The sequence below is a fragment of the Phocoena phocoena genome, chromosome 15 (genome assembly GCF_963924675.1).
Source record: "Phocoena phocoena chromosome 15, mPhoPho1.1, whole genome shotgun sequence".
Lineage (NCBI taxonomy): Eukaryota > Metazoa > Chordata > Mammalia > Artiodactyla > Phocoenidae > Phocoena > Phocoena phocoena.
In genome coordinates this window covers 66,271,374-66,298,193 of record NC_089233.1, presented here as the reverse complement: position 1 = coordinate 66,298,193, position 26,820 = coordinate 66,271,374, and the positions used below count along the sequence as shown (strand labels likewise).

At 55.5% G+C, this 26,820-nt stretch overlaps 1 protein-coding gene across 1 annotated transcript in view; it reads right to left on the bottom strand.

The window, feature by feature from the left end:
- Positions 1–26,512, bottom strand: part of VSTM2L (V-set and transmembrane domain containing 2 like) — a 34,064-nt gene extending 7,552 nt beyond the window's left edge. The window contains exons 1-3 of the mRNA XM_065893088.1: positions 26,158–26,512; positions 4,594–4,763; positions 2,916–2,966 (exon numbers count right to left, since the gene is read on the bottom strand). Of these exons, the coding sequence (XP_065749160.1) occupies positions 2,916–2,966; positions 4,594–4,763; positions 26,158–26,278 (342 nt within the window). The 5' untranslated portion in view covers positions 26,279–26,512. The remainder of the gene's footprint in view (positions 1–2,915; positions 2,967–4,593; positions 4,764–26,157) is intronic.
- Between the last annotated feature and the right edge of the window lie 308 nt (positions 26,513–26,820).

Sequence of the window (26,820 nt, the reverse complement as noted above, 5' to 3'; positions counted from 1 at the left end):
TGTCGCACCCCCGCACTCAGCACTGCCATATCTCAACCTGCCTAGGGCCACCATGGCGGCCCCAATGGGATACAGAGCCCATCATGGAGCCCTGCCCACACCAAACTCCCAGAAACTCACTGTACTTCCTCCTCCGAACCTGAGGCCCCCCAGGTGCTGACGCTACCAGCGGGGAGACTGAGCCGTTTGGTTTTCACAGTTTTTCAAAAATCAAATTAGGTCCCAACAGTTAAAAGTTGGGAGATTATTCCATGGAACTCGGGATTTTTAGGTGACATGGGGCTATGGGGCCGGAATTCCTGCCTGGCTCATCTAGCTCCTACAGATACAGGGCCTGCGGTCCCCAGGTCCCATAGTTTCACACAAGCCCCTTCATGGCTGCACGTCCCCTGTACACATCCATGCACAGGCATGATGCACATAGTGTTGGCATGTCCGTTTATCAAAATCTGTGTCTGGGGGCTTCCCTGGTGGCGCAGTGGTTGAGAGTCCGCCTGCCGATGCAGGGGACGCGGGTTCGTGCCCCGGTCCGGGAAGATCCCACATGCCGCGGAGCGGCTGGGCCCGTGAGCCGTGACCGCTGAGCCTGCGTGTCCGGAGCCTGTGTTCCGCAATGGGAGAGGCCACAACAGTGAGAGGCCCGCGTACCGCAAAAAAAAAAAAAAAAAAAAATCTGTGTCTGGCTTTACACTGCCACTGGCCTGGGGGTGTGTGGGTACGTGTGACAGTCACCTGATAAACATTTATTGAGCACTAACTACCTGCCAGGCGCTGTGCCAGGCTCTGGAAATGTACCAGTCAATCAGGCAAGCACAGTCCCAGCCCCACTGTCTCCGGGGAAGACAGGCCTGAGACAAATGCTCACAGGCATGGATAAGTGCAGACAGAAATGCAGCCAGCAGGGAGAAGGGAGGGATGCCGGCTGAGTTCCAGGGTCCAGGGAGGCTTGCTGAGCTGAGCTCTGAAGGAAGAGAGAGGAACAGTTTTCTAGGCAGAGGGACTGGCCTGTGCAAAGGCCCAGAGGTGGAAGGAATGGGAGGCTGGAAGGCAGCGGGTGGAAGGGGGCAGTGTGAGCCGGGTCAAGCGAGGTGAGATAGCCCAGAGGGTGAGCAGAGCAAGTTGCACAGAACCTCGAAGCCCGCAGAGAAAAGTCTGAGCCTTCTCCTAAGCTGCAGGAAACCGGGGTGTGCCTCTGCTTACAGGTGTCCACTAACTGCGCGTCTGTGTATTTAAGAACGGTCACGTGCAAGACGCTGTCTGCACAAGGAACTGGGTCTGTGCTTGTCTGTGAGTTTCCTAGCCAGAGCCCCAGAGCCCCAGAGCCCCCGCTGGTGCAAGAATCGCCGGGGCTAGGATGGGGTGGGGGGGATTGCACAGTCACGCTGAGCACATTTATTTTATTTAACTAGTTAGCACCTTCGCATTCCCCTCACGTGGGGCCCAACAGCCTTGAATTCTAATCCTCTAAGTCAATTAGATTATTCTCTCCTGTGCCTGAGACGCTCCTTAAACCCCAAACAAAATCATCGGCGAGAGAGTTGCCATGAACGGGGTATATTAATACACACACAGATTTCTACCTTCCTGGGCTTAACTGATGGGTGTTTGGGCAAGAAATGGGGTATTACGTATGGGTGTGCCCTTGGCAGAGAGTGAGGGTTAGGGTGAGGGCTAGGGATTTAGAGAGGGTGGACCAGCAGCTGCCCTGAGCTGGAAATGGCTCAAATTTCCAGATCGCAACTCAGAAAGGCCCCGGGGCAGACTGCACAAATGATGCTTCGAAGGCCCTTGTCTGTCATCTGCCTACCTCCTACTTGAGCTTCTGTGGGAGCCTCCCTCCTGGCCTCCCTGCCTCCGTTCTGCCACCTCCAGTGCCTGGCACAGCACCTCATGCCTCCCAATGCCCACTCTTTACACTGTGACTTCCGCTCAGGGAGCTCCTCTGCATCTAACTGGTCTTGGGGTCCCGAGCTCCCCCGCAGGTCCTTGAAGGACTTCAGAAGGAGCAACAGAAAAGAGTGATTTTGGAGGTCACTCCCACACATGCACATTCATACCCCGGCGGGCACCTGCATCTTCTATGTGTCCAGTGGACTTCTAACCTCCTGCCAGGCTGACCACATGCCCCGTGCACAAACCCAACCTGGTCCCATGGCCACATGTGTCACCAGGCCGGTCCCCTCTATACAGTCTCTTTTCTCGATCCTGCCTGCCTCTTTCAGGCCCTGCTTTGGGTGCCCTCCTCTACAAAAACTGTCAATCCCTGAGTCCCCTGGGTGCCCCACCTCACTGGGCTCCAGCGTAGCCTGAAGACAAAAAGCTGGAGGCAGCTCAGCCAAGTCACGACCTCCAGCAAGGCTTTGACCCCTCTAAGCCTCAGTTGCCTCACCTGTAAAATGGGTGAAAGCTTGCCCTTCCCCATAGAGATGGAGCAACGATAAAATAAGTCAATGCATTAGAAGGCCCGGCCAGTCTTGAAATCCTTCAGCTGTAGTCCCCCTGTCCTGCCTCACATCTGGAGCCAGATGACCCAAGTGACCATGAGATGCCACAGCAGTCATTCGTGATGGGCCAAAAAAAGCCGGCTCAGTCTCATTATACCCTGTTGGTTCCCCAAATAAAAAATGCTGCTGAGACAGACATGAAGCATCAGGGATGCACACAGCCTTGGCCCCAACAGGAGAGAATGCGTCTTCTCTCCCCCTGTCATTTGTTTGTGCCTGTCATTCAATGAACTTGAAAAACCTCTGGCTTTTAAAAAACAGAGCCAGGCCAATTTTTCCCCCTTCTTTTTTCCTTCTCCTCCATCTTCTTGCCCAAGTTCCCTGCTGAACTGGATTTTTTTTTTTTTTTTTTTTTAATTACAGCTGTGTCCTCCATTAGAGCCCTTGTGAGAAGTCATTACCAAAACTCACACTTATTTTGGTCTCGTCCTTCCCTGCGTCTTCCTGCTGAGATGCTTTTAGCTGTTGGGAGCGGGAGGGTGGAGAAAACAGAGACAATGTGTTAGGATCACGGGGTGGGGATACGAGCAATGGCTAAGATTCTCATAACCGCAAGCGATGCTCTGAGGACTACGGGTCTAGAGGTTGGGATCCTTCAGCTCTATGTCCACTCAGGGCATGGAGGTGAGTCAGAGCAAAGGAAGATAAAGGAGGTGCCTATAAAACTGACTGTGCATGTGCTACACATTCTGATATATACGGTATTTAGAGATATACAGGGAGGGTACGTGTGAACAGGCAAAAACGGTATTCGGGCTTGGTGTGTCTGTAGGAGTGTCTGTCTGTACACTTGCATCTCTCTATCTGTGAATGTGTTGTGTTTTCAGGAGTGTTTGCAGCAGACGCTGTCGGAGCCCTGCCCACATACTATCCCCCCCCCCTCCCCCCCCCCCCCCCCCCCCCCCCCCCCCCCCGGCAAGCTGACCCCAGAGGCATCCAACTACAAAGCCTGCAACTCTTTGCCTAAGGGCTTTCTCTGACCTCTGGAGTCCTCTGAGCCTGTGTGCTGGGGGGTTGACACCTCCAGGAGCTAGGTGAGTTTAATATATATTTGTGAATATGTTAGAGGCCATTTCATGAAACATGCAAGAATGTGTGAGCATGCCCGTATGTGCATACGAAGGTGCGTCATGTAAGTGCTCATAAGTGAACAGGTGGGCAGACACATATGTGTTTGCATAACATTTACATATACACAAGCGTAAGAATGAGAGTGTCTTAGTTTGTTCCCCCAGAAGCAGACCCTAAGACAAAGATTCAGGTGCAAGTGGTTTATTTGGTAGGTGATCCCAGGAAACATCAGGAGAGGAATGAGTGAGTGAGACAAAAGAGGGAAGGAAGTCAATGATGGGTATGTCATCAAGCCAGTTACCCCCCTGGGCAACTGGAACTTACTCCCACTGGGCACCTGGGGGAAAGGGATGCTCTTCAGTTATCCCAACCGAGGAGCAAGGGAGCTGGGGTATTTACCCTCCAACTCCCGTCAGTCATTGATAGGGCGCTCCTCCAGCCTGCCTTGCTGGCCAGCAGGCTCTGTTGTCCAGAGAAAACCCTCAGCAGTGTTGGCAGCGGGACTGGTGGCAGGGGATGGTGCTTACCCGGCACGTGGGCGGGGACACCAATAGCGTCTGCACTCCGCCACCCCCTCCCCCCGCTCCCCGCCGCAGGCTGGCACAGTGTGTGCGTGGGAGCGTGTACGGGTGCAGAGGTGAACGTGTGTGCCGTGACTGGGCGGCCTCGTGTGCCTGCACGTATGTGGAAAGGCATGCATGTACACGTGTGTGTGACAGCTTCTGTCCCTCTGGCCTGCTTCCCCACCTGTACACGAAGGGAGGGACTCTACTCCTTGGAAGGCCCTTCTTACTGGGCCCATCCCAAGTGCTCAGCCTGGCTCCGCCCCCTGCCCCTCCCCACAAACAGGCCTCCGTTCCGGGAAAAAGGGAAGGAGACAGCTGGGGGCTTCAGAGGACGAACATAGCCGGGGCCCACGCCCCTCCGAGGAGATGAGGGGCAGAGACACACTCCTCCCCGGGGGTGGGTGGGCCAGGGCTCTCCCAGCCCCACTCGGAAGTCTCCCCAGGGGCGGTACCTGGTTCGAGGCCCATCCCTGCTTGTCCGTCCAGTCCCTGTGGCTCCGCACGTACCACCACTGGATCTCCAGCGAGTAGGAGGGGGAGCCGCTCCCGCGGAAGGAGCAGGCCATCTCCACGTCCTCGCCCGTCCGCGCCGTCATGTCGTGGGGCGTCTCTGTGAACAGGGCTGTGCGGAGAAACCGGGGGAGGGGTGGCCGGGGCTCAGGAAACGGCGGGGCCGGCGGCCCGGGGCTGGTGCGGGGGCTGGAGCTGAGAGAGAGGGAGCGGCCGCGCCTGCGGGCGGGTGTGGCCTGGCTGCAGGTGGGGCACCTAGACGAGCTCCGCGAGGCTGCGCAGAGGCCTGTGCGGCGGCAGCTGGCCAGACCTGGGGATGAAGGCGTAGGCCCGGGGCCCCGAAGGCCCCACACAGCTGGGCCTTGATCCCGGAGCCCGCGGGCACCAGATTCTCGGGAAGGGAGCGATGGATCCGAGGAGGGCTTGGTTGGAAGGTGTGAGCAAGGAGGCCAGGGAGGAAGCTGCTGTTTTCATCAGTTCTTCCCCGATTTCTCCAGTTGCCCCCATCCTGGATCATTCCCCACCCCAGGGCACAGCGTTCAGCACCGTCTTTGCAAAACCAAATCAGCCCTACCCCCCGCCGGCCCCCTCGGAACCCTTCCTCGGGTCCCCTCTGCACCAGGTTGGGGGGCAAGCCCTGCCCACCTCCCCCTGGTCTCCATTCTGTCCTGTAAACATGCCTCACTTTCTCACCTCACTTTTGCCCTCGCTGTTCCCAATGCCTGGAATGTTCTTCCCCTGGTCCCTCTTCATCCAGCAAGTCACTCAAAGCTCAGCTGAAACTTGGTCCCCTCAGAGAGGCCTTCCCTCTCCACGTGGGTAGGTTCCCCTCAACCCCCCACCTCCCACCTGCCTGGGGAATGGTCACGGTCTTGTATCGGTTCACTGCCTGCACTGCCTGTGCAAGCTGCATGAGAACAGGGACCAGCTCTCCTGTGGCTACACATCTCCTGGCACCTCGTAGGTGTGATATATCCTCCATTCTCTCAAGAGCCCCAGGAGGCGGTGGGAGACACATGTGCCTCCCATCCCTCCAACAGGGTCCAGCTCGCCCACCAAATCCCAGAGCAGGTGGTACCTGGGACCCAGCAGGAGCCCCACCCACTGCCATGCCCACCAGGCTGGCAGGTAAGAGAAAACAAATCCCCGCTCAGTGCGGCCCAGCACCGCTCCCCACCATATGTTCTGACACTCATCTCTCCAAACAAATACTGTCCTGAGATGTAATTAGAATCCTTTCATCTTCTCAGGAGAGATTTTCTCACCCTGGAAAGACACCTGGCAACAGGCAGGTCACCCAGGGAATGCTGCATCCATCAGTGCCCCCATCCCATGCCCACCTTGCTGCTGCAGCCCGCCAGACACCCCGACCCAGCGGGCAGACAAGCCCACCTTGCAGCCCCGGTGGTCCCTCAAGGCACCGCTCAGCTCAGGGCAGGAGGAGGACAGAGTCTGACTGGGGGCGGGGGTCCTGCTCTGGGGCCACCTCCCTCCACCCCCTCCCCATGATCCCGAGGGCTTTGGGAGGTTCAGGATTGATAAGTTGCTTTTTCTGCTCTGCACACAGGGTTTCCAAGTGGAGCCTGACTCCAGCAACGAGTCTCTGGGCTAAGAGAAAGTCTGTGACATCCCTGACCTCCAGGGTCATGCGTTCAGGCTGCCCACATCCTCTGAGGTTCGGGAGGGACTGGCCGCTGTTGCATAACAAGGCCCATTTAATAAGAATGGGTGTTGTTGGAGTTACTGAACACAAGCCAGGCGTGGTGTGCGGTCAGCTGAGAGCTGGGCAGCAGGCTCCTGGAAGAAGGTACCCGCCCACCCGCCTCTGCCTTCCAGGTGCCCAGGCCCCAAGCTGTAGAGTTGCCCTTGCCTCCCTCGTTCTTCCTCTTACACCCCCTTTCGACCTCTGGGGAATCCCATGGGTTCTGCCTCCAGAACATCTCCTGAATCTGGTCCCTTCTGCCCACTCCGACTGCCCCACGCTGGGCCAGCCGTCACCACCTCTCACCCGTAACAGTGGGGGAGCCTCCTCACTGACCTCCCTGCCCGCTCCCCGACAAATTATTTTCAACACAGCAGCCAGAGGTAATTTGGCAAAACACAGATCAATCCCTGTCTTTTCTGTCCTCAAGCTACTTTTCCACTTGCTCATTCCATTCCTGACACGATGGCCTCCTTGCTGCTTCTCCAACGTTCCAGCTGAGATCCTACCTCAGGGCCTTTGCGCGTGCTGTTCCCTTTGCCTAGAAGGCTCTTCCCCCAGATTCTCACATGGCTCCCTCCTTCCCCTGCTTCAGGACTCTGCTCAAATGTCACCTCCTCAGCAAGGCCTACCCTGACCACCTCACTTAAAACTGCATCCCTGGGAATTCCCTGGCAGTCCAGTGGTTAGGACTCGGGCGCATTCACTGCAAGGGCCCGGGTTCGATCCCTGGTTGGGGAAATAAGATCCCACAAGCCGCACGGCCAAAATAAACAAATAAATAAAATTTTTTAAAATGAAAATTGCAAAATTGAATTCGTATTTAAAACAAAAAACTGCATCCCTTGCCCCAACCCAGTGCTTCAAATCCCTCTTCCCTTCCCACATACTAATAGTGCTGTCCACTAGAACGTTCTGTGACAAGGAAAATGTTCTATATCTGAGCTAATACAGTAGCCACCAGCCACATGTATCTATTGAGCATCTGAAATATGACCAGTGTGAATGAGGAACTGATTTTTAAGTTTTATTCCCTTTAAATTCATTTAAATTTAAATGTAAATGGTCACTTGTAGGTAACGGCTACTGTATTGGACAGCACAGCTAATATTTATGTTTATGGTCTGCTTTCCCTTCTAGGAGGCAGGGGCGGTGCCTGTCTTGTCTACTGATATATCCCCAGCTTGGCACATAGTAGGTGCTCAATAAATACTTCTTGAATAAACAAATGAGCAGACCTGGCTGGTCAGTGGTGGAGCAGCGTCCACAGGCAGGAGGGGCCCTGTCCGAGGGTCCCAGGCCAGGCTCAGCCCTCCATGCCTGCTCTGATGCTGACTTGCCAACTCAAGCAGGACTGAAGGGGGCCGCCGAGGACCGAGCCACCAGGAGGGCTGGGAGGTGATCAGAGCGAGCCATTGGCCCCCGGTTCTGGGACAGCCAGATTCAGCTTTGATCCGGGCCCCTGCCCACCCGGTACCCTTTGCAAACAGAGGAAGGAGAGTGGTGAGGCCCCCTAGTTGGATCCAAGGTAACCGGCAGTGTGACCCTGCTGACCAAGAGACAGTGGGAGGGACACAGCTGTGACCCTCTCCAGGTGCCACTGCCTGAGCAATGGGATTCAGAAAGTACCCACACTTCTCCCTCCTGCAAATGGAGAAAGGGGGTCCAGAGCTACTGGGGGGTGGGGGGTTTGCTCATCTCAGGATCACAGAGCTAGGAAGGGCGAAGCCAGCCCTGGAGCCTGGGCCTGCGTGACTCAGCCACGGCCCTTCTCCTCCCAGAGATGGCTGAGTGGAGGAAGCACATCTGTCCGACAGGAGGATGGGAAATGGTACATCTGGGTCTCACGGGTGGAAGGAAGGGCAGAGATGGGATGTCCTTGGGTGGGGTTTCCGTGAGGGTGAGCCGGGGAAGGGCCAGCCTCCGTCTACCCTCACTCAGCCTCCCCCTGCCCATAAGCTCCCCCAGTTGACTGAAAAACCCTGACCCTGGCCCACCAGCTCTTCTTACTGATGCAGAAAATGAGGTTCAGAGCGGGCAGTATCTGGCCTGGGCCTACCCAGCAGCCAGGAGTCAGTAAGGTCAGGCTTCAGGCCCTCTCACCCCCAACACACAGCCCTTATCCCCCAACCCGGATCCCGATAACTGTCCTCTAGAGGGCACTGTCCAACAGACACCAAATGCAAGCCATGCAGGCAAGACACACGGCATTTAAAATTTTCTATAGCCGTATTTTAAAAAGTAACAATTTTTTTAAACAGATGAAATTAATTTTAATCGTTTATTTTATTTAACCCAAGATATCAAAAAATTATTTCAACAGGTATAAAATTATTTGAGATATTTTACATTCTTTTTTGTGCTAAGTCTTGGATATCCAGCATGTATTTTACATGATTACAGACACATCTCAATTTAGGCTAGCCACATTCCCACTGCCCAGTTGCCACGTATGGCGGGTGTGCTGGCAGGTGGTGACGCCGTGCCAGCCTCAGCTCCCCTCTCCCTCATACGTCCCAATTGCTCAGAGGAGGCGGCCCAGGCCCAGCACAGGGTGGTAACCCTTCCAAGGCCATGCGGCCGAGCTTGGATTTGAATCCAGGACTGTTTGACTCCCAAGACCATGCTACTCCCAGAGAATTCTAACTCTTTTTGGTGGTAGGGCTCTTTCTTAAAAAGGAACAGTCCCAAATGGCCAACCCTGCCTTGGAAGGTCCTGGAGAGGACCCTTCCTCTGGGACAGGGTGGGGAGTCTGTTTTATTCTGAGCGTAAAGGCCTGGGTGGGTACAGAGGAGGCATTTCACCCAGGCTGAGGCAATCAAGGGAGGCTTTCCAGAGGGGGTGTTGCTCCCCCCATCCCCAGGTGGGCCAGATGGTCCTGAGCTGGAGTGGGGAGGGGCACTGGCTGGGAGAATGGAGGGAGAACCCAGCTCCAAGAACTCCCGGGAGCCAGGAGAGTTGTCTGCAGGTGTAGCCACCAGCTCTTCCTCGCCACGGTGGGCTCTGATCCCCTCAGACCCTGCCTGGAGGCACTTGGTGGAATGGGTTGGGGGAGGCACCCTCAGGATCCCATTGACTCCAACCTCAGTGGTGATGGGGGCAATGCATCCTCAGGACAAGTGGGGAAACCGAGGCTCTAGACATTTGATGGCATATCTGAGTCTTCTTGTTCCAGAGGCAGCAACACGAAGGTTTGTCTGGGCTCCACCCCAAGGAAGCCCCTTCCCCCCAGGGAGAAGCTGTGTGCAGATAACTGCCAGGAGCACAGGACTGAGCTGGGGAAGAGGGACTGAGCCTGTTTCTGCCAACAGACTTGCTGTGTGACCTTGGGAGAATTTCTCCCCCTCTCTGAGCCTCAGATTGCTCCTGTATACCATGGGGGTTGTACCTCATGGTCTGAGACCCCCACCAGCTCAGACGGCCTGAGGGAGAAAGTGATGTATGTCCTAAGAGCCATGGTTTGGGCATTGGAAGGGGAGAGGTCCCTCCTACTTGGGGGAGAAGGGGACTCTGGAGGGAGGAGGAGGTGGCCTGGTCATTCAGCCAGGCCCCGAAGGAGGCGTGGATACTGACAAGCCAAGGAGGATAAAAGGGATGGTGTGAACCAAGGAGGAAAGGAGGGAAACCCAGGGAGCCTTGTTTAAAAATGATAATAATAGGGACTTCCCTGGTGGTCCAGTGGTTAAGACTCAGCTTCCACCGCAGAGGGCATGGGTTCAACCCCTGGTCGGGGAACTAAGACCCTGCGTGCCGCGTGGTGCAGCCACAAGTCATCATCATCGTCGTCCACCATTTACGGAGCACCTACTTCACACCTAGCACGGTGCAGACATCGTCTCTAACAGTCTCTAACCCACTCACTCCCATTAGACAGATGAGGAAAATGAGGCTCAGAAAGGTGACATCATTTGCCCTAGACACACACACAGCTGGAATTTGAACCTGGGTCTGACCAGCGGGCATTACCAAGACCCAGGGGTCCATCAGCTCCCATCAGAATTTGTTCTGAATTATCAGGTTGAGTTCAGTCACCAGGCTCCACACGTCTGTATCCCACTTGTACACCTCCAGAGATGGGGAACTCAGTTTCTCCTGCATCCACTGAAAGTGGGCAGCCCTAATCGGCAAGAGGTTCTTGCTCCCTCTCCTAACTTTGTGACGAGGACATGGCATCCGCTTACTCAAAACCTCCAATGATGAATGGATAAGCAAAATGTGGCCCCTCCATACAGTGGAATATTATTCAGTCTTAAAAAAAAGCAAGGAGATTCTGACACATGCTCCAACATGCATGGACCCTGAGGACATTAGGCTAAGTGAAATAATCCAGGCACAAAAGGATAAATACTGTTTGATTCCATGAGGTTCCTAAAGTAGTCAGACTCACAGAGACAGAAAGCAGAATGTTTGGGCTGGAAGAGGGTGGATGGGGGAGTCATTGTTTAATGGGTACAGAGTTACACTTTGGGACGATGAAACATTCCCAGATGTGGATAGTGGTGACGGCAGCACTGCAACCTGATTATATCTGATGCCACTGAACTGTCTGCTGAAAAATAGTTAAAATAGTGAAATTTACATTATGCGTATCTTAACCACAACTTTTGAAAAAACACCTCCCGTGGCTTCCCAGCCCTGCAGCGGTGTTTTCAGGGATCTGTGCCACAAGGCAACTTTCCACTAAATCTGAGCTGTCCAGTAGGGTGGCCCTGAGCCACATGTGGCTATGGAGAGTTGAAACACAGCCAGTCCAAACTGAGATGGCTGTTCAGTTAGGTCCACACTCAATTTAGAAGGTAGTATAAACATAAGAATGTATCAATAGGGCTTCCCTGGTGGTGCAGTGGTTAAGAATCCGCCTGCCAATGCAGGGGACATGGGTTCGAGCCCTGGTCCGGGAAGATCCCACATGCGGAGCAACTAAGCCCGTGCGCCACAACTACTGAGCCTGCGCTCTAGAGCCCGCGAGCCACAACTGCTGAGCCCACACGCCTAGAGCCCGTGCTCCACAACAAGAGAAGCCACCGCAATGAGAAGCCTTCAATGAAGAGCAGCCCCTGCTCGCCGCAACAAGGGAAAGCCCGCACGCAGCAACGAAGACCCAACGCAGCCAAAAATAAAATAAATAGATTTATTTTAAAAATTAAATTAAATTTAAAAAATAAAAAGTGTGACTCACTGAGGGCCATTTCCAGAAAGGCTGCTCTGTACCCAGCTCAGCAGGGTGCCAGGGCCAAAAGGGTGTGTGACACAGGGTCAGGAAGGCCTGCAGCCCCCGGAACTCCCAGCTGGGAGGCAGAATAGGGAAAAGGGTTGCAGAGGGAGTGTTTACAAGGAAGCCCCAGCTCACAGGCGAGTCTCACAGAGCTCCTGAAATCAGGGGATGTAAAATGTCCGTAAGAGGAAAACCTAAATAAGTGGGATGGAAAAGCCTCCAGGGAATGAGGAGGCTGGAAGGGATGGGTGCAGGGCACCTGCCCTGGGATGGACCCAGGGGAGGCACCTGAGGTTCTCTTTGTTTCCTCCTGGGCAGCCCCCAGCTTCTGGCAGGAGGCCTGCAGCAATAGGGATCGAGGTGTGAGTCAACGAAGGCTGTTTCATCTTGTAGTAGACAGGTTTCCCCTTCTCAAGAAGTGACAGGGAATGCATTTTGTACCAAAGCTTGAGGAACTGCAGTATGCCTTATTGGGAAGATGGGGGGGAGCTGGGCACACAGCAGGGGCTCAAGTGCTCCCTGCAGAAGGAATGAAAGAGATCAAATTTCATGGACTCCTACCCTGAGCTAGGCCCTGTGCTGGGCTTCTTAAGAGGCTTAGGTCACGCCCTGACTCTCAAGGGGCCCACACTCTGCAGGAGTGACAAACACACAAAACAGTCTGGACGAGCGCTGGGACTGAGCCTGGATCGGCACATACAGTTGTTCAGGGTGTGCACCATTCACAGAGCCATGAATCATAGTGCACAGAGATGTGCAGGGCACAGCTGCACGCAGAAGCTCTGGATGGAGATGCATGTGCTAAGAGAGGAAAGGGCAGGCCCATGTCTGCCTGGAGAGTCAGGCTTCTGGGAAGTGGGGACATGACTGGACTTAAACACTGATGGGGTTTGCACAGCTGGGGGTGTTCAGGACAGGAAAGGGCATACCAGAAGTAGAGTTTCCCAAGTCCAACCTTTGGGGGACCACCTTTACCATTTCTGTAGGATCCTGGTACCACCTGCACTATCATTTACTTAATATTTATTTTCGAAAGCATCTTTCCCTTTTTACTAAATAAATTCAGCTTAAAAGGAGACTTTTATTACTGCCATAAATGGAAAATCAGCAACACGTGCCATAAAGAGAGGGTAACAGTACAAATAAACACTACGAAAACCAAACAGCGTTCGTAAATTCTAGCCAGGGGAGGTTGCCTGCTGAAGGCTACGAGCCTCAGTCCCCATTCCTCTCATTAACAGGGGAGACCGGCGAGAGTTAGGCGTTAAATTCAGAGCAGCACCGAGCAGAAACTTTCTTCTTGATCAGAAGGGCCTGGGATGCAGGTCCAGCTGACACCAGTGGGCATCAGTGGGCAACCACCGCCACCACCGTCCCCGGCTCTGGCTTCCTTGGCCGCTGGCCCAGTCCCCCACGATTCACCTTTAGCTGGCACCTCCAAGACCTTGCTCACTCTGGCCCATAGACCTGGAAGCCTTTCCTGCCACTCACCTATACGGGGCCGCATCCTGTCTGATTCACTGTCAGTTTCCGTGTGCCTTGCGCATGGGGAGGGCTAACACCCATTTCAGGAATGAGGAGGCCCGGATGCACGCTAGTAGAATGAATGACCAAAGAAATGAATGGAGGGCTCCCTTCTGTGCTGTGCTGCTCAGACCAGGGCAGTGACTTCCTGAGGCATTGGTTTCCCTCCCCCCAAGTGGGGACAGAGCACTGTTTTTGTATTAAAACAAACATGAATATATTATGGCATAGAATACGGAATTCATGCATTTTGAATGAAATAGGAGACATCAAAGAAATACTGTCCTTGGTTGGGAGCTGTTTACTCTCCTGCATGGGGAGAACCCCTCATCAAGGGCCTCCATCCGATCCAATCAGAAGATGCTTTCACCTCTGCAGCCTCAGGCTCCTCAGACCATGCTCTGCACGCTGGAGTGTTGATGTGTTGGCGAAAGGGGCAGGGGACCAAGAGGAAAGAGAGGGGCTGGGGGGGGGGGTGAAGCCCAGGATTTACAGGTGCAGATGCCAAGTTGCAGCTCCACCCTGACTTGTTGTGTGGCTTCGTGTAAGTTGCTGCGCTTCTCTGGGCTTCGGTTCCCACATGTGTCATTGTTTAAAGGCTTATTTTTTGAGGATTAAATGAACTCACGCAGGTGAAGAGCCTGTTTCAGTGTTCGGGACACAATAGGGCCTCAACGCCCACTCACTGCTGAGTGTTAGGGACACACAAGCACATTCACCCAGGTGGGGCCCCTGCCCAGCCCTGGCTGATGACCCACCCAATAACAATTAAAACAGCTAACACTTCTGAGCACTGACTATGTGCGGAGTGCCTGGAGATGCTGTGCCTCAGTCTCCTCATCTCTGGAATGGGGGTAATAATAACCACCACCTCATAAGGCTGCTGTAAGGATTAAACGCGTTAACATTTATAAAGTGACTGCCTGACACCAAGAATGTGCTTATAAAGATGTTCCCTTTTTATTTATTTATTCATTTAGTTGTAATTGAAGTGAAATTCACGCAACAGAAAATTAACCATTTTAAAGTGTGCAAGTCAGTGGCGTTTGGTGCAGTCACAATGCGGTAAGACCCCCACCTCTAACGAGTCCCAAGACATTTCCATCTCCCCGAAAGGAAACTCTTTACCCACTAAGCAGCCACTCCCCCTTCCCCCAGCCTCTGGCAACCACCAATCTGCATTCTGTCTCTATAGATTTGTCTGTTCTGGGTATTTCACATGCATGGAATAATAGAATATGTGGTCTTTGGGGACTGGCTCTTTTCACTTAACATAATGTTTTCGAGGTTCATCCACATTGTAGCGTATATCAGATTTCACTCCATTTTGTAGAGGTGTTTCTTTAATAAAATATCTCACTGAATCCCCAATACGACCTGGGAAGTAGCCACTATCACCCTCGTCTTCTTACAGATGAGGAAACTGAGGCACAGAGAAGGTGGGGACTTGCCCAGGTCCCCTGCCAGGCAGCCCCAACACAGCCAGGTGGGCAGTGCTGACACCTAAGGCCGCGGGCAGAGTGCCTCCCCAGGTCACCAGCGCACATTGAAGGAGACAGCAGTGGAATTACAAATCTAGGGAGATTTAAGGAGAGTGAAAATATTCTGGCACTTGCAGGATTGTGGGAGTTGAGCAGGTTCCCCCAGTGGAATTCCTGCCGCCTCTTCCCACACATCTGGGCCACAGGGGATGAAAGGGTTTGGGAGGGAGAAAGGCAAGTGTGGGAATGTGCAGGGAGGCGGGGACAGGGTCGGGCAGCCAGGGACGGGAGAATGCAAATAGGCATCCTGATGTCTGTGCAGGTGCCATTTCTTTTCATCCTCATCTGTACATCCTGCAAAGCCGGTGGGGTAAGCCCATTGCACCGATGGCTAGTGAGGCTCCGAGAGGTTGAGTGGGGGCCAGAACTTGAGCCCAACAGTGTCTGATCTCAAAGCCCAGGCGTGTACCCATCCCTAATGCCTGTCACAGGCAGAGAGGGGGCGAATGGAGGAAGCATAGGGAGATTGCATCAGCCATAGTATGAGCGGTTACCCCAGAACCCCAGAAAGGAGCATCCCCAGATCCACTGAGAAGAGGAGAGAAGAGCGAGCAATGTCAGGGCCATGCAGAACAGAGCAGAAGGGGAGAGGCAGAGACAAGGGCATCTGAAAGCCAGGTGCAGAGACCAACTGGAGAGGTAAAACTGAGGCAGCCCCCTGGGATGCTCCAGAGCAGAGCTTCTCAGGGTGCCCAGCAGGCAGGGGCAGAGAGCAGAGTGGCCGTGCTGCCCCTCCTCCACACCCTCCCCGCCAGGGCCTGGCCTGGGTTACACCTGGCCCCACGTGGGACCTCGTTCCTGCCCCCGTCCCAGACCCTCCTACTCCTGTCCAACTGTGTTTGAGAAATCCAAGAATGCAGCTGTAAACACGTGGGCTCTGGAGTCAAGCTGGCCTGGCTTTGAACCGCAACGGCACTTCCTCGAGGTAGGCAAATCTCCGAGCACCAGTTTCCTCATCTGTAGAATGGGGATCGTGGGCACTCAACAGGATCATACATACCATGGAGTATTATCATGACGGCAATGACCAGGCTGCTATTCCTCTCTCAGGGGGTCTTGGTCCACCTCCTGCCTCCCCAAGGCTCCCACCTCCCTTTTCCTCACCTAGAAGACTAGCCTGACCTGGCCTTTTAAACACAAGGACTATTCTAGAACCAAACAAGCCCTAGTTGAAGGGGTTCTGCCCTACCCCAGGGCCTTTGAACTTACTGTTCCCTCTGCCTGGAAGGGGACTTGACAGAAAGCAGCAGAGCTGGGATGGGGCTTGGGGCACCCAGAACCTAGCTGGAGTTCAGTGACCACTGCTGGGGCTCTCTGGGGGGCATAAGGAGACCAGCTGGTGAGTCTCAGGGCCCCTGCCCCCCCAGGCCCTCCTGTCAGCTGTCAGCCAGCCCGCCCTCCCCCTCCCTCTCCTCTGCCTGCCTGAGACCATTAGTGTGGCTTTGTTTTGAGCACTATTTCCACTACCATGTGCTCTGGCCGCCGGGCCTCCATTAGGGACCCTTTCCTGGGGCCGCTGACAGGCAGCCAACAGCTCCCCAGCGAGCCAGCCGTAATTGCTGCCGCCTTGAAGGTCGGAAACGATTTTTTTAAAACCTCACAAAGCAAAACAGACACCCTGCCGTCTGCTCTCGCCTTCTCCGCCCTCAGCCGGGAACCAAGCCTGAGATGTCCAAGAAAGGGGGGTTCAGTTAAGACCCCCCCAACCCCAGAGACACCCTTAACATGCCAGGCTGGGGGAAAACAAAGTTTGGGCTCTGCTCCCTTGCTTTGAACTAGGTGGGGGGCCCCAGACACCTCTCTAAGCCCCAGTTTCCTCCTGGTCAAGATGGGCGTGTTGATGGGTGCCTGGGGTGCCTGCTGGGGTGCCCATGACGAGCTTCTGACAGGAGGTCACGGGCCTCTCTGAGGACGTACATGATGCAGAGAACCAGAATGCAGGAGAGGCAGGAAGAGAGCCTGCCAAGGGGAGAAAATTGCTCAGGAATAGGTTCTGAGGAGGGAGGAACTTGGGTGTTCAAGAAAGGAAGCGAGTGTACCTTCACACACACACACACACACACACACACACACACACACACGGGCTTCCATCTCCTTTCGAGCCCACATTCCCATCATGCCCTGGACACCTGGACCAGCCCCATCATCCTATGAGCCCAGAAACTCAGCCCCCCAGCCCCCGGCAAACAGTCTCTCCTCTCCGCTAGCCCCTCCAGCCTCCAAGTCCTGTTTGAGCCCCCATTTCAACTCACAGGGCCATCCCCACCCAAACGCCAGCCACGCCCTGTGCCTTCCCCACTCAGAAACCCTCCAGGGCTGCCCCTGCCCCGGGAATCAAAACCAAGCTTCCCAGCCTGTTCTCAGTACCTCCAGCTGCAGCCTGCTTTTCCGGATATGCGCACACGACTCTCCAAATGAAGCCCCTCCCAGACCCAGGCAGTCAGGCAAGGCTCCCTACTGACCACCAGTCTCCTCTCAGCCCTGATGGTCCCCGATACAGGCAGAAAAGGAGTCCGCCTCCCCCAGGAAGTCGTCCCTGACTGCACCAGGACACAGCAACCACTCTCGCTGGAAACCTCCAGAGACCTCCCTCCAATGGCTCACCTGCCCTGTTTCCTGGGCTCCCACCTCTGGCTGACTGTCCTCCATTATCTCTCCCAGTACTCACCCCCTGAAGACACTCACCAAGAACTTGCCAGGAAAGTGAATGAAGCTTCTTCCAGGTCACGAGAGCACTGTGTGGGGGAGTGGGGGGAGGACTCCAGAGCCTGGCTCTACTGCACACCGGCCCTGTGTCCTAGGGCCAGCCTGGCTCCTGTCTGGACCTCAGTTACCTCCCCAGTGAAATGCAGGCTGCTTCCCTGGAGTCCCACAGGTGGGCTTTGGGGGCAACACACCCTCCGATGCTGGACAAAACCATGTGGCATTTTTCTGAGGAAACAATCCAGGTTTCATCAACATTCCAGCTCTCAAGAAGATCACGACCTCCAAAAAAATTAGGAACCACTAGTCTAGACAATATCCAGCGTCCCTTGTAGCTTCCCCACGTGGTCATTCACTCGTTTATTCGCTTCATGCATTCAACCAACATTTCTTGGGTGCCTGCTCGGCGTGGGTGTCGTCATCATGCACAGAATCTGTGTGTGTGTAATCCTGAGATGTCCCCTGAAGAGAGGAGCATGCGTGTGTGTGTGTGTGTGTGTGTGTGTCTACAGAGAGAGGGAAAGGGAGGACCAAGGTGGGAGAGATGAGAAGAGGGAGGGAGAGGGATAGAGCAGACACAGGGAAAGGGACAAAGAAAGATGGAGAGAGACTGAACAACAGAGATAGAGATCGAAAGAGAGAGAAACCCACGGAGAGAGATCTGGAGGAAGAGGGGAAGGCAAGCATGTACCACCGATGGGCAATGCCAGCCCCCCTAATTGATGGCTCTGAGCGAGGCCCCCCTCCCGGCTCCGGCTCTAACCTTCCAGATGCTCCCAGAGCCTCCACGCCTCGCATCCCAAGGGCACCAGCTTGGAGGGGGAGGCTGGTACTGATGCAAAGGCAGAGGGCACCTGCCTGGCCCCTTAGGCCAGCCCGCTAAAGGACCTCCCAGGCCCCTTCCCCCACTGCCACAGCTCCTCCAACTGCATGTGAGCAAATACCCTACCCGAACATTCACTCTAGACTCCGGCTCAGACAAAAACAGCAGCCCCCCAGTAGAACACTCGGGCAGGCGCGCCCACACCCCCGCTGCTCCCCACTGACAATGCTGGACTTGGATCCAGGAGCTTAGACTCTCAGCCCTGGGCTCTTTCATCCAGACCCGGGCCTTCTCAGCATTCTGGCATCACGGACCCTGAGAGAATCTGACGAATCCAGGGCGCCGCTGCGGAACAAAGCACCTGCCCACGAGCCCAGGTGGTTTGGCAGCCGGGAAAGGACAGATGAGCGGGTGAAGAGCCACAAGCTGGGTTCAGGCCTGGCTCTGCCATCTAACATCTGTGTGTCCTCAGGCAAACTGCATCATCCCCCAAGCCTCAGTGTCCTCATCTGTAAAATGGGAGCGCCCTCCTCACAGGCCGGGTGAGGATTAGATGAGAGGAGGAGGGGGAAGTGGCAGGCACAGAGAAAATCCCCCATGAGTGCTGGCTGGTGTTTTGGTTCATAGCCCGAAAGGCCACTGAGAGCGAAGCACCGTGTGCTGGACGGAATCCCACGCCACCGTCGGCTCCATCCTCACCTGTTGATTGGAGGACAAAGAATAGCGCTTGGGAGGATACAGATGGAGGTATTCTAGATGCTTAGAGCTTAGGAGAACTCGGCACTGTTCAGGTGGGGAAATTGAGAGGGGCAGGGACGTGCCAAGCCACCCAGAAGGTGGAGGCAGTGGGAGGGTGGATAAAAACCCAGGTTCCATTCCCTGCCCCAATTCTGGCACTTTAACTGGGGGCTGAAATGACAAAGGAGTCACTAGCCCCACCCCTCAACATGGGGAGCAGCAAAGGCCCCACTCCCACCACGTCCGTTCCCTGTGTGGGACCAGGCATCCCTGGAGTCCGGAGCTCCGCCCACCTAAGCCCTTGTCCCAGCCCCACCACTAAACTGCTGGGTAAAACATCCTTATTAACCGCCCACTGTGTTCTGCCTTCTCTGGCCACTTCACCAGTCTTTGCTCCTTTGGGAAAGAAGGCAGGAAAACCCCCATGACATCCCCAGCTAATAACTGGTCCAGCTTACATACCTTCTGTGATGGGGAGCTCACCACTGGGTACCTTAACTGCTCCAGGAGTGAGCGCCTTTCTCCAGGCTGAACATCATCCCTGCTTCTTAACTCATCACAATTTATACTTATATGTATCTTATAAATTTAGTTGTCTGAGCAAGAGCCTTAACTGTCTTCTTCACTGATATGTCCTCAGTGGCTAAAAGAGCCTGGTCCATGGCAGGTTCTCAACTGATATTCGTTGAAGGAATGAAGGAAGGAAGGAATGATCAAGCTTCCAATAAATGGCAGCAGCCCCTGTTAGGCCAGCAGTTCCCAGTGTGAGGAGTACGGAGCATGAGATGGGAGGGGCTGGCCTGCAGGCCAGCAGCCCCCAAGTCCAGTCATCCCCGCACACAGATGGGCCTGGGTACCAACCGTACTAGTATGTCGTTTGTGTTTTTCTATAAACTAACCCACTATGTGTTTTTTTTTTTTTGCGGTACACGGACCTCTCACCGTCGTGGCCTCTCCCGTTGCGGAGCACAGGCTCTGGACGCGCAGGCTCAGCGGCCATGGCTCACGGGTCCAGCCGCTCCGCGGCATGTGGGATCTTCCCGGACCGGGGCACGAACCCGTGTCCCCTGCATCGGCAGGCGGACTCCCAACCACTGTGCCACCAGGGAAGCCCCGGGGGCTTCTTAAAGAAGGGTTTCAACTGGGTATGGTGGAGCTGAGTCCTCTGCTGGCTTCGAGAAAGGGGAGGGGACACAGCGGTGGGCAGGGGGACCCGGAGGAGGAGCAGCCCCTCTGCCCCCCCATCCCCACTTCCCTTCTCCACAGCAGCAGGTACCAGAGGGATCCCAGGATCACCAGCTGGGAAAGGAGCGGATTTATTCCCCCAGTGAGATCACTGCCCCTTTTCCTGTTGGAAGAATCTCACTGGGGTCTGGGAGAAGAAGATACATCCTGGGACCCCATTACCCTCAAGGCTGCAGCATCTCATATGCACCCCAAGGGACTGGGCCTGAGTCCACCCACTGCAAGGTGAAATCAGCCTTACCCACCCCAGATGTCCTTGTTGTGGTCAATAAGGATGAGGAGGGGTTCCAGTTTTGTGATTTTTCTACTAATAACATGGATTTCTAATGAAATTAAAATTACGTGAATGTTTAAAACAATACTGACTTGGAATGAGCAAAAGTTGAAGAATTTCAGACCTTAGACCTCTGCCTTATCCTCCTTGCCACCCATTCAGTCATTCCCTGCCACCTCCCTAGGCTGGGCATTGTGGAGGGTACCAGGACACAAGGGAATCTGACCTGTACCCCCAGTCATTACAATGGGAGTGGTGAGAGTGGCCGGATGCCGGCCACTGTATAGCCAGCTGGCCCCAAATCCCCTTAGGGGCCGAGAGACTCTTCCCACGACCCCCTCAACAGCCGGTTCAGTCCCTGAAGTCCAAGGTCATGGCCAGGCACCAGGAGGTGGGGTTGCTTCATGTTCCCTTTCCCCTCTTTCTGACACCTGCCCCTCACGTGGGTGCCAACATCACTGTTCACACCACGTACTTCCTCTCCTTACGCATATGATTTTTCTCAACCTCCAAAGGAAGCTGGAAAGTCACTGAGGCAGGGTCCTGGTCTGGGGGTTGCCATGTCTCCTGCTGCACAGCTGGGGCATGGAATGTGGAGGTCACCATGCTCACTCCTTCCACCACAGGAAGTCTCGTGACCTTGGGCCTCTCCCTCGTCCTCTCTGGGACACAACAGCACTGTGAGTGTGGGCCCTGGAGCCACATTCTGGGCTCCGCTCTGGGCTCCAACACTTGCTAGGTGCGTGACCTTGGGCAAGCCTTCAACCTCACCACGTCTCAGTTTCCTCATGAAAACATCGGGCCAGGGAAAGTCCCCTCCCCTTAGGGTTCTTATGAGGATCAAATGAGACAATGCCATTTACGGCCCTGGCATGACAATAAACATTTGCTTGCGTATAATTTTCACTCTCTTTGTATCGAGTTGGGTCAGGTGATCCCAAAAGCCAAGCACTAACCTCCCATGCAATTTGGGCACACGCTCTTTTGCCCGTGGCCTTGGTCTTCCCCTCTGTTAGACGGGTAGAAGGAGATGGTCCCAGAGGTCCTGCTGGCTTGGCCTGAGCCTTAGTGATTCATTCCAAGCGCTCTATCTCCTGCCTCGGTGGCTGGTGGGTGGGAAGGGACCACTCTCCTGGCACCCCCCCATCCTGCCCACTTGTTTGTCAACAGGAGACTTTCCCCAACACCCCTGCTGTCAGGGTGGCAGCGAGCCAAATTCCCCGTCCTGCCGGCTGCCTGTGGCTCCCCTTGCTTGGGGAAAAGGCTGAGGGAGCCGCTGATAGGCAAAGTGTCAAAAGCAATTGGTGTGAAGGACTTGGGGAAAACCGCTTGCGAGGGTCAATTCCCTACCGGAGGCCGGGAAACCCTCAGCCCAAGGCGGAGTGTCTACGGGCGTAATTGATAGAATAATCACCGGAGACAACGGCGAACACATTTTTAACATCATAACCTTCAGAAGACAGCACTCAGTTTTCTCCATCTCCCAGCCACCAAACTAGCCAGCTTACTGATAGGGAGATACCTATAGTTCGTTGAGGAACGCGAGAAAGCCAGAGTCATTTTTCAGTGCGCAGGCTGTTTGCCAAATGGCCCGGCGGCCCCCGTCCCCTCCCCCAGCGCCCCGCTGCTCCCTCCTGGCAACAGAGAAAACCTCAGGACAGTGAATCACTCAATGGACAAAGCGCCAGGCCAAACCAGGATCTTTGTCTGCTGCAGGGTGTATTAATAATTTAGGGTGTGAGTGTGTGTGTGTGTGTGTGTGTGTGTGTGTCAGTGCAGGGGCGGGAGGATGCATGTTTGCTGCAGTGTAAGGCTTCCTGGGGCTCCTCTGAGGGTCCACATACCTGCTCCAGCCTGGACTTCTTCCTCCCTTGCAAAACCAGACCAATCCAGCAGCCCCTGGCACCAGACAACTTCCCATCCCTACACGTCGCATCAGGTTTGAGTGAATACTTAAGGCAGTGGCCCCCAGACTCCAGACTGCTTGGTAATCATCTCGGGAGCTTGTTAAAATGCAAATTCCAGGGTCCCATCAACAATCATTTTGGCCAATGGGTCTGGGGAGGACCCCAGGATCTGCATTTTAACAAGCTCCCTGGGTGATTGCAATGCAAGAGGTGCACAGAGATCTTCATAAAGATCCTGCCTTCCGGGGACTTCCCTGGCAGTCCAGTGGTTAAGACTCGGAGCTTCCACCACAGGGGAGGATGGCTTTGATCCCCGGTCTGGGGAAAGTAAGACCCCACACGCCGTGCAATGCGGCCAGAAAAAAAGAAGACAAGATCCTGCCTGCCGTGGACAAGATCTAGAAAGAGTCCTGGAGAAGGAGGCTAATCCAGCTTCCTGCTTCTGACTTGCATGTGGCCTCAGCAAGATCCCATCACCTTTCTGAGCTACTGGCTCCTCCTGGTGGAACCCACTGCCTTACCAGTTCTCTGGGGAAGTGGAAGGGAGTCCCTTGGGCAGAGCTGGGCAGAGGAAGGAGACCCATCACACAACTGGCCAAGCCTGCCTCAAGGCTGTCCCGGAGGAGGAAGGCCCAGAGCATAACTGCCAGACACACCTTCAGTGTAGGCACAGCTCCCCAGCTCTCTGTACAGACTCAGTGACCTTGGGCAAGTCACTGGCCCTCTCTAACCTGTTTCCTCATATGTCCAGCACCAGCCTTGCACGAATAATGTCAGCCTTAGTGAGTTAACACTGGCAAGGGGTTTGGTAGCACCCGGCACACAGTAGGCAGTTCATAAATGTCAGCTCTCTTTCCTCCCACCCGCTGTGCTCATGGCAATGAGCTAACCCTGTCTGATGAGGAAAAATCAAAGTAGCTGCCATTAATTGAATACCTACTGGGCATAGACACTGACCATCACCACCCCCGCCTCCCACTTCCCTGAGGGCTCCCTAAGAGGCAGGTACCACTCACTCCCCATTCACTCCTCATGCCTTTAAAAAGCCCTCTGCGAAGCAGACTGAGTGGAGGTAGCAGGGAGAGGGGAAGCGAGATAGATGTCCTTGCGGACCCATCTGACCCCGGGCTTTCCCTGTGACAAGCCCCGGGGCGAGCAGGCGGAAGGCGTTAGCCTGGCGGCTGGGCTGGGACCTAGCTGGAGAGGTGAGCAGCCACCAGGCGGCTGGGGTCAATGGACTCCTCCCCGGGACCCCCGCTGCCAGCCTCCTACCCCTACCCGAGACGCAGAGACACCTGCCTAACCCCGGCACGTTTCCTGCATCAGCGGAGGACACGCGGAGCCCAGGAATAATGAAATGATGAGGCTCCAATCTGCTAAACAGCAATTTCTGGGCTTTTCCGGCACACATAGCTTTTATTAAATTGGTATTCTCCTCGTGAACACACACGGCTATTAGACATGACCCACTTATCCGCCGTGTCTCACTATCATTAATAACGGTTTCTTTTTGTGATTAAGTGAGTGGCTCCAAACCCTTCCCGTGGTTTCGGGCGTTTGGCCTGGCAAAGGGGCAGCACGGGGGCTCCTCGGCATCTACTACCTGGTGACTCTGAACGTGGCAGTGTTGGGAGATGGCAGTCTGGTCCCTGCAGAGCAGCCTGGCCTCCTTGCTTCTTGGGGGACAGAACGAGCCCTAGAGGGGTGACTCACTGGCCCAGAACTGCATGGTGGGTCACTAAGAGAAGCCAGGTTCCCCCGCAGCCAGTGCTGTGTCCTTGACATCCAACCCCTCCTCTGGGCCTCTGCTGGCCCTCCCCAGGGTTCAGCAGGGACGTTACAGCTAGTGGGGCAGAGCTGTGCCCTAAGCACGCCTGGCACCAGGGGGCAGGCACACAAAGGGCAAACCCTGCTTTCCTATGGGGGGGGTCACCTTGGGGCCTCAGGAATGACAGAGTGGCACCCAGATCCTAGGGGTCTGGTGATTCAGCGACAGGATGATGGTAAGCCTCAGAGACCCAGTCCTTGTATGTCTCGGGACCACAAACTCAGGAAAGCCCTTCCTTGGAAAACCCTCCTAGTGTAAGTTCCAACTGTGCCAAGGAACTGAGCGAACTGAGCAGAGCCAGAAGGGGAGCGGAAGGAGGAATTCCCAGTCTCCCTTGAACGGGAGGGAATCTGACAGGGAGATGAATGTCCTGGAAAAAGCAGTGTCTTTGCCCGACAGACCCTGGGGCCAGTCTCAGCTCAACCACTCACTCACTGTGTGACCTTGGGCGAGTCCCTTTACCTCTCTGAGCCTTGATTTTTCCATCTGTAAACTAGAGATCAAAATAAGCCTTCCCCTATTTACCACCACTGCAGCCAGGTCGGTAGAAATTAGATGAAGGATAAGAAGGGTACGTAAATGGTACACAGAGCGGTTTCTGTTTAACATGGTAAGGAAGAAGGGTGCAGGGAGTCATGGTTCCCAAAAGCAGAGTCCCTGAGAAGGGCTTTGGAAGCGCCCCCTACCTTCCGAAGCAATTCCACTCATACATCATGCCCCAGCAGCCTTCTCTGATTACCTACTACCATGGCCCTCACTCTTTTCCATCAGAATAAATCACCCAGTTCTCTGCCATTTGTGCAAACCTCTCCCCAGCCCTGGGCATACAGTGCCCAGCACTGGTGCTGCAGCCTCTCCTACCAGATTGGAAGCCTTTGCAGGGAAGAGATGGATGGACAAAGCGTCTCCATTTTCATCTATGCCCTGGTCCCCATACCAGAAGGAGCCTGGCTCATGGGGGCAAGGGGCGCCCCCAGAGCTGCCAGCTTCAGACAATCCAACTCTACTGCCAACTTGGGCTCCTCTGGGGCTAGAAGGAGCTTCTGACACTCAGGCAACCAGTGCTGGGAATGTTCTCTTGCTCCCTGGCTCTCACAGTGGCTGAGTTGAGATTTCCCACCTTTCAGTCCTCCAGGGTCAAAGATGAGGACGGGTGGGTACCCTGTTGAGGGATGGCAGGGGCTTCCTGTCCCCCCGCCTCCCCAGAGGCAGACAAAAGCTCCTGGCTTCCCTCTTCCCCTTCCATGCCTCTGGCTGGAAGCAACAATGCCAACTATTCCAATGTCTTCGAGGGGCTCCCACCAAGCCTTCGTCCCCGAGATGCCACCCACCTGACAGGGGTGGCTGCAGCCCAGGCTACCAGTTCTCAAGAGGTGGGGTCTTCTGTCCCCCAGGACCTTTCCCAGTGGGGGAGGTGTGGAGAAGGAAGGGACAAGGACAGCTGTGGGGTTAAACCCACAAAGGGGAAAGGCAGATGGGCGGAGAGCGGTGGGTGAGCAAAGTGTGTTCACAAAGTGTTTGTATATGCCAGTGTGTCTGCAGGCAGGCGGGCAGGCAGGAGTTGTGCGCTTGGGTGCCAGCTGGCAGGGTCTGAGTGCTCCAGCCCTAGTGCCTGCTGTGTGTGTAGTGAGCATATGAGTGAGAAGGGGGATCTGAGATGGTGTCTGGAGATGTGTGAGGGAAGGAGTTGTGAGTGTGAGAAAGCAGTGAGTGTGGCTGTGTGTCCGTGGCTGTGAATATGTGTGTGGTCGTGGAGGTGTGTGTATCGCAGGGAGTTGGGGGGGGGGGGGTTGGAGAGAGCCCTCCGCGAGAGGGGCATAGGGGGTACCCCCTCCTCCGCAGGGGTGGCCAGGGAGCCAGGGCCGGTCCATAGACCCGGCAGGGGGCGCCCCGGGACTCCCGCCACCGTCAGCACGGGTTCGAGCCCGGGGACGGCCAAGTTGGAGCCGCGCGGCCCAGGGTGGGGTTTGGCGTGGAAGTCCGCGAGGGCGGCGACCCAACTCACCGTGGCCGGAGATGTGGTTGTCCCAGGGCGCGTGGCCGGCGGGCCGCGTGGCGCCGCCGAGTTGCAGGAAAAGTGCCAGGTAGTGGAGGGCGCCCAGCGCCACGCCGAGCAGGGCCCCCATGGTGCGCGCTCGGGCCGGGGGCGCCGCCGCCTCACATCGGGGCTCAGGAGACCGCAGACACCACGCCCGCCGTCCCCTGCCCTGTGCGGCCTGGTTGCCCCGCTGCGGCTGCTGCCCCTCGCCCGATGAACCCGGTCTGGCCCCGGCTCCAGTCCTCGCCCGGCTCCGGCCCAGCCCCGGCCCAGCCCCGGCTGCGGTTAGCAAGCGCACGCCCTACCGGCCGTCTCCGACTGCGGGACTCTTCCCTTCCGCGGAAGGCCACTTAGCTCGGTGCCGCTGCCGCCGTACCCCCTCCCTCCCACTCCCTCCCGCCCGCCCAGAGGAGGCGGCGGCGGAGGGATCTGTCTCTTGATTTATCATCAAAGTTTTGCCCAGGCTGGGATTTTTAAAGCGGTACCCGCAACTTCCCCGGCTGGAGAGAGCAGGCGGGGGGGGGGGGGAGATGGGGTGGAGGAAGCCACCCCAGGGACCCGGTTCCTGCAAAGCATAACACCGCTGGCTTCAGAAACAGAAATGCTCTCCATCGGGAAAAGGAGAAAAAC